The following is a 6,893-nucleotide window of genomic DNA, read 5'->3' as shown; positions in this document are numbered from 1 at the left end:
CCCATGCTCCATGTATAATGCAAGCTGCCCCCTGCTCCATGTATAATGCAAGCTGCCCCCATGCTCCATGTATAATGCAAGCTGCCCCATGCTCCATGTATAATGCAAGCTGCCCCCATGCTCCATGTATAATGCAAGCTGCCCCCTGCTCCATGTATAATGCAAGCTGCCTCCATGCTCCATGTATAATGCAAGCTGCCCCCATGCTCCATGTATAATGCAAGCTGCCCCATGCTCCATGTATAATGCAAGCTGCCCCCATGCTCCATGTATAATGCAAGCTGCCCCATGCTCCATGTATAATGCAAGCTGCCCCCATGCTCCATGTATAATGCAAGCTGCCCCCTGCTCCATGTATAATGCAAACTGCCCCCATGCATAATGCAGGCTGCCCCCATGCTCCATGTATAATGCAGGCTGCCCCCATGTTCCATGTATAATGCAGGCTTCCCCCCCATGCTCCATGTATAATGCAGGCTGCCCCCATGCCACATGTATAATGCAAGCTGCCCCCATGCTCCATGTATAATGCAAGCTGCCCCATGCTCCATGTATAATGCAAGCTGCCCCCATGCTCCATGTATAATGCAAGATGCCCCCATGCTCCATGTATACTGCAAGCTGCCCCCATGCTCCATGTATAATGCAGTCCCTCATGGCCTCTGGCCACCGTATACACACTGATTTAATAAAAAAAAAACAAAATCAAAACAACAAGTTCTTCTTACCTCTCTCCTCGTTCCAGCGCTGCTCCGTCCTCAGCTCTCCTCCATTCCCCTGCTGCTGCCGTCGGCGTCCTCCCGCCCTGCGCTCTGTGCTCCGAGCACAGCCGACACACAGGAGTGACATCACCCCGCAGGTACAGGGGGAGAATGATGGAGCGTGGAGCTGCACTGGCCGCTCCATGTTTCATTGTTCCTGTGCGCGATGACAGGGGAGGGGGGCCCGGTGCCGCCGCTGACACCAGGCAGGGGAGCCCGATGTCAGTGGCGGCACCGGGTCATATAGCAGCCGTGTGGTCTGCCCTAGATCAGCGCAGCTCCTCTCACAGAAAGGAGATGGCTGCTTATCTGCTGGGCGGCCACCGGCCCCTAAGCTGCCGGGCCCGGTCGCAGTCGCGACCTCTGCGACCGCGGTAGTTATGCCCCTGGTTGCTGTAGTATATTGCATTGCCATCATCTATAGAATTCCTAGTGGGGCCATTATGTTATCTTGATGCCTGGAACTGATTTTAACTATTCATCTATGAATCAGGTGGTGATCCTAAAGTGTAGAATCAGGCCTCATTATGGCGTCATGAAATAAAGAATACCAATATTCAAGGTAGACTGACTCTAGGAATCTATTGATAAATACTCAAGTTTTGTGGCAACCTAGGGATAAACAAGCGAGATACCTATCTCCAGTCAATTGTTTTGGGGAACGTTTCTTTATTAGTGCAGAGCAGGGTTTGGGTGAAGAGCTAACTGAATGAAACGCCCTTGGGTAAGGGCAGAAAATGGCTCTCGGAGCATGGAATCTTACTCTCAGTTCTCCATGGGGAAAACAGGCCAATTAGATCCTTTAAGAAAATAAATCTCTCTACCTAATGCCTCCTAATGTAAGCCATTTAAGGAGTCTTGCAATATGACTAGGGATGTCAGCATGTGAAACACCAATATACTGAAGGCTTGAAAATTGACATACAGGGTAGCTACCACTACTGGGTGACACTTACAAAAAGGTTTCTTTATTTCCATGAGAACACTACTATATATGCCTGTGTATAAAATTGATGGTATATCAAGAACCATCATGGACCCATGTATTTTTATGGGAGCCGCAGTATGGATACATACAACATGGTTACCCATCTTTAAAAGCTCAAAAATGTAACTATATCCCCTGCCATAGTTGGGCTGCTAAAACTTGGTTGTGAAGAAAGATGAAATCTTTGACAAGACAATATCAAGGGTGATAACACTGAAAAATTAATGTCGCTACAGTCAAATTACTACTGTAAGCAATTTCCCTTTTTGGCATTGAAGAACCTCTAAGCTTATAGGGATGTGTAATTTCAGGCTAAGCAGACAAATAATGAGAGGGTACCATCCCATTGTAATTATATTACACATTATACTGTATAACAAGCAAAAAGTCTTCCGCATGTAAACGTTCTACTGCTGCAATTTACCATAAAATGTTATTCTTAACAGGGTGGGGCATACAATTGTTTTATAGGAGAAATATTATAGTTTTCTTAGAAATAGAATCAGGAACCCAAAATGAAGTTTTATGGATACGTTTTTTTCATGACTATTGCACAAACCTGATATGACATGTTCTCATGGGAAACAAAACCCATAGTGGACACCACCCTACAAAGAGGTATATAATAGGGTTCCTTCACATTGGCATTTTGTAGGAAGCATTTGCCACTCACAGAATTTGTTGATTGAAGCCATCATGAGTATCAAGCAAAGCCATAAGATTTCTTCTTCTGGATCAATGAGGGGATTAGGAAGTGGAGGTTCTTGTTCTACCCGTATGTCAACTGTACGCTCAAGTGGATCTTACCGATCACCTAGCATGCATGGTGGTCTAGCTGGGAGAGGCCTAAGCAGTTCCCATGGAATTGGTGGGAGCTCAGCTGGAAGTATTAACTTAGGTCTAGGTTATGGCTGTGGCAGTGCTGGAGGCTTTAGCTCTGGTTTTGGAGGAGGTAGTGCTGGTGGTTATGGATCAGGGTTTGGCCTTGGTGGTGGCCAATCTAGTGGCCACTCTTCTGGAGGGGAAAACATTCTCAACATCAATGAGAAAGAAACCATGCAGATGCTGAATGATCGATTGGCATCCTACCTAGACAAAGTGCGCTCTTTGGAGCAAGAAAATGCACAACTTGAGAGGAAAATTCGAGAGTGGCATGATAAACAGGTCCCATATACATCACCTGATTTCCAGCCCTACTTCAAGACTATTGAGGACCTTCAAAACAAGGTACAGTATGATTATGTTGTATTATATGCAACACAGGTAAACAGTCCTATATAAAAGTTATAATGTGCAAAAACTGTATAAAATGTAACATTTTCTAAAATATCTGTTCCTTATTCGTGTATCTATTATTCATGCCTAATGTACCAGAATGATTCAAATTAGGCAACATCTTAATTTCTCAAATATATTTCAGATCCTTCACTCATGCACCAACAATGCTAACATCCTGCTTCAGATTGATAATGCTCGGCTGGCTGCAGATGACTTCAGGACCAAGTAAGTTCATATGCTCTTTGAGTTTTTCAATATGTATCTTCATGTATATCTGGGTCCATAAAATTCTGGATAATTAATTTTTATCTCACAGTCAACAGTTCAACTCAACAGGTATCAATTTTGTTTTGAACTTATGACTTTGCTTTTCGCAGGTCCAGTTAGGCTCTTAAACATCTCTTTGTGATGACTACCCAATTTTCATTCATTCATTCTTACATTAGAAAGTCATTGTTACATTGTTGAGCTTTTTATTTAATTTCAGGTATGAAAACGAAACAGCTCTCCGCAATAGTGTGGAGGCGGATATCAATGGACTACGTCGTGTCCTTGATGAGCTTCAACTTGCTAAGAAAGATCTAGATATGCAACTCCAAAGCCTAAATGAAGAGTTGACCTACTTAAAGAAAAACCATGATGAGGTAAAAGGGAAAAAGAAACATATTTTGTCTTGAGATTTGTTTTTTACATATTTTGTCAACTATATTCATAACATTTGCATTGTATGTGTTTTGTGGTTTATTTTTTTGTAAATCAAATAAGGAATTAATGTTTCAGCTATAAGAACTTCTTGGAGTTTCTCATATTCTTAAATTATCCTTCTTTACAGGAGGTAAGCACCCTGCGTTCTCAGTTGGGTGCAAGAGTCAATGTAGAAGTAGATGCTGCTCCTGCTGTGGACTTAAACAAGGTCTTATCAGAAATAAGGGATCAGTATGAGACCATAATGGCCAACAACGTAAAAGAAGCTGAGAAGTGGTTCCTAGATAAGGTAGGACTGTGAAAGAGCACTGAGAGGTTATACAGTTATGTTTGAACTAGAAAGGTGATAATGTTCTCATACCCTAGAGTGAAGAGTTAAACCAACAGATGACAAGCTGCGCCCAACAACTGCAGACACAGAATTCGGAAATTATTGAACTCAGGCACACAGCTCAAGCCTTGGAAATAGATCTTCAAACTCAAAATAACTTGGTAAGTCAAGCTTGCAGTGTGTCTACATTGTGAAGATTTCTACTTCATTGTTTATTGTGTATATCAAAGTTACGAGGAGCATATCATACATCTCGATAACATGAATACAGAACATTTTATAGTGAGAATATTCACCTCTATTTCCCATGTGGTATAATCAGAGAGAAGCCTTGGAGAACACTTTGGCTGAGACCGAAGCTCGTTATGGTAACCAGCTTTCACAGCTTCAAGAAATGATATCCAATGTTGAAATGCAACTGGCAGAGCTGAGATGTGATCTTGAAAGGCAAAACTTTGAATACAGAACTCTCATGGATGTAAAGACGCACCTGGAGAGGGAAATAGCAACATACAGACAACTGCTTGATGGAGAAGATGCTAAGTAAGTATTCAATCAGTAGATCATTGTGGAATACTCAATTACATATTGAAAGTTATTGATTGCATTTATTTGTAACTACTCATAGATTGCAATGTGGTTCCCCAGAAATAAAGCCATGATAGGAATACCCCAACATAGAGGAGTATAGCAGAACTCACTCATATAGATACATTGTAGGGTGGATTTGCAATTAATTATATGTTTTAATTCCAACCATCACTGTCAAACAGTCACATGTCTTCCTCATCTGAATTTCTAAGAAAATTCAGAGATGGACTTTCTGGTTTTACCACATTTCAAGTGTATACTCAAGTGGGTCTCACCAAGCATTCAGCATTAGTCTGGTTGGTCCTCAACAGTTCCTAAAGTAAACATGAGAGTTCAGCTTAGCTAATGGTAGGGAAATAGGTTTTAGATATAGAGGAATTAGTGGTTGAGGCCGTGAATTTTGACCATGCATGCATCAATATTACCAGAGGAAGTCCAGGTTTGGAATGATATCAAGAGGTAGTGCTAGAGGTGTGAACAGCAGAGAAACAGTATCATATTCACAAATTATAATTTTGCCCCAAGAATATGCTTTAAGGGTCTAATTAATGATTAACAAAAGGAGTCCTCCTGCCGCCTGAACCATGAGTGATAAGCTATAATTTGCAGGGGAACAAGGCAAAATGTCTTCGAATTTTAAAGGGGTTGTCTGGGACCTTAAGATCCATGACATTTCCTTAGAATAGGTCATTAAAGGCTGATCAATGGGAGTGTGACAGCCGGCACTGCGACAGTCATCTGTTCCCTATTCCCCCACTGGCCGTAAATACTCAGTTGCAGAGCTGCACAGCTCCATCGACAGAATAGTGGCCGCAGATAGATACTGCACGTCTACCCCTCATTGATTCAACTAGGTAATGGATATGTAGAACCAAGCCATGGCCTCTATACAGTTGACACAGCTCCACAGCTGAGTAGTTCCGGCTAAAACAGGTGATTGCAGTGTTGCTGGGTGTCGCACCTCCATCGATTAGAGATTGATGACCCAAGGATAGGTCATCAATGTTAAACTCCTGAACAACCCCTTTGATATAACCCAACAAAGAAGGCTATTATACAATTCCAAATTCCCATTAAAATCAAAGGACTGTCCATATAATGTGCAGAAGTATTGTGCCTTTCCCAATGAGAGACATTCTTTGTAGCTGCTCTCTAATTTTTGTAGACCACATTCAATGGGTGCATTTTGTAAATCATTTGAAGAACTATAACCAAGTTACAGGTTTGAAAAGAGTGCAATAAAGTGTTTCATGTCTTAGTTATTAATGAAAAGTACATTCTTATGTACCCTCACTTTTTGCTAACCTTATATATTCTCTTTTATAGCAGAAACACGTATTACAGAAATACCAGAGATGGAATGTCAGGCGGTTCAAGTGGATCCGGCCAAATGGGAGGCATGGGCGGTTCATTAGGCTCTGGCGGAAAACCAAGAACTATAGTGGAAGACATGAAAGAAGGCTACTCTCAATCTAAAAATTAGATAAAATATGTTCTGTGGCCTTGTTATATTAAAGCAGATGTACTAGGCAATAAACCCATTTTTTTAAGCTGAAAGGAGACTATACACATATATACATTGGCAATATGTGACACCTACTAATGTACTACAGTGACAACCCATGTCTATGGAAATTGTGTGTGTATTTGGGTGTCTCGTGAATGGTTTAAGTGCTGGATATTACTTAGCATAGCATAGTGCTTCTGCTTTAATTAACAAAATGTTATTGAACTAAAAAAAATAAATTTTTGAACCACTCAACTTCATTTAGCTATGAGCAACTTCCATAAATACTTCCTGCTCTTTGGCCTGTGCGCTATGTTTGGAGGCTAATCTTTGTTTAGCTTGTTGCCCTCATACTACAAGCAATGTCATCATCATATTTTTACATTTTGTTTGTTTTTGAATTGCCTATTCCATGTCGGGGGGTGGTTAGACTCTGCAGAGAATGTTTCCTACCTAACTGATAATAAAACTGCTTGATGCATGAACCATGAGACTATTTCTGCTTCGTGTTTGCTTTGTGGGATGGGTACATTGCAGTCACGGTCAATAAATAAAATATAATTTATTGTTTAACTTGGCAAGTAGGGGTGAGGATGTATTATGTATTCATTGCTGCTGGGGGATGCTGTAGAGATTGTAAAATATTGAAATGGATCTAAAGAACAAGGTTTCTGCACATGCGTGAATAGGGGCAGACACATTACTCTGTAGTATGGAGTTTCTCCAACAATC

General features: G+C 41.3%; 1 protein-coding gene across 1 annotated transcript; it reads left to right on the top strand.

Moving 5' to 3' along the window:
* Positions 1-2,393: 2,393 nt before the first annotated feature.
* On the top strand, positions 2,394-6,652 carry LOC142311618 (keratin, type I cytoskeletal 19-like). The gene is made up of 7 exons (XM_075350181.1): positions 2,394-2,976; positions 3,170-3,252; positions 3,515-3,671; positions 3,860-4,021; positions 4,099-4,224; positions 4,386-4,606; positions 5,981-6,652. Exons 1-7 carry the CDS (start codon positions 2,446-2,448, stop codon positions 6,135-6,137), a joined length of 1,437 nt encoding a protein of 478 aa, XP_075206296.1. The 5' UTR covers positions 2,394-2,445; the 3' UTR covers positions 6,138-6,652.
* The last annotated feature ends 241 nt before the right edge of the window (positions 6,653-6,893 follow it).

The sequence above is a fragment of the Anomaloglossus baeobatrachus genome, chromosome 5 (genome assembly GCF_048569485.1).
Source record: "Anomaloglossus baeobatrachus isolate aAnoBae1 chromosome 5, aAnoBae1.hap1, whole genome shotgun sequence".
In the NCBI taxonomy this organism is placed as follows: domain Eukaryota; kingdom Metazoa; phylum Chordata; class Amphibia; order Anura; family Aromobatidae; genus Anomaloglossus; species Anomaloglossus baeobatrachus.
Note: the sequence above shows the minus strand (reverse complement) of the source record. Positions and strands in the feature narration are given on the sequence as shown.

What these genes read in the sequence shown, in the direction of transcription:
- LOC142311618 (XM_075350181.1), top strand. Translation starts at nt 2,446, where the DNA reads ATGAGTATCAAGCAAAGCCATAAGATTTCTTCTTCTGGATCAATGAGG. An exon ending in TTGAGGACCTTCAAAACAAG is followed by an intron (nt 2,977 to 3,169) that starts GTACAGTATGAT and finishes AATATATTTCAG; the next exon opens with ATCCTTCACTCATGCACCAA. An exon ending in CTTGATGGAGAAGATGCTAA is followed by an intron (nt 4,607 to 5,980) that starts GTAAGTATTCAA and finishes TCTCTTTTATAG; the next exon opens with CAGAAACACGTATTACAGAA.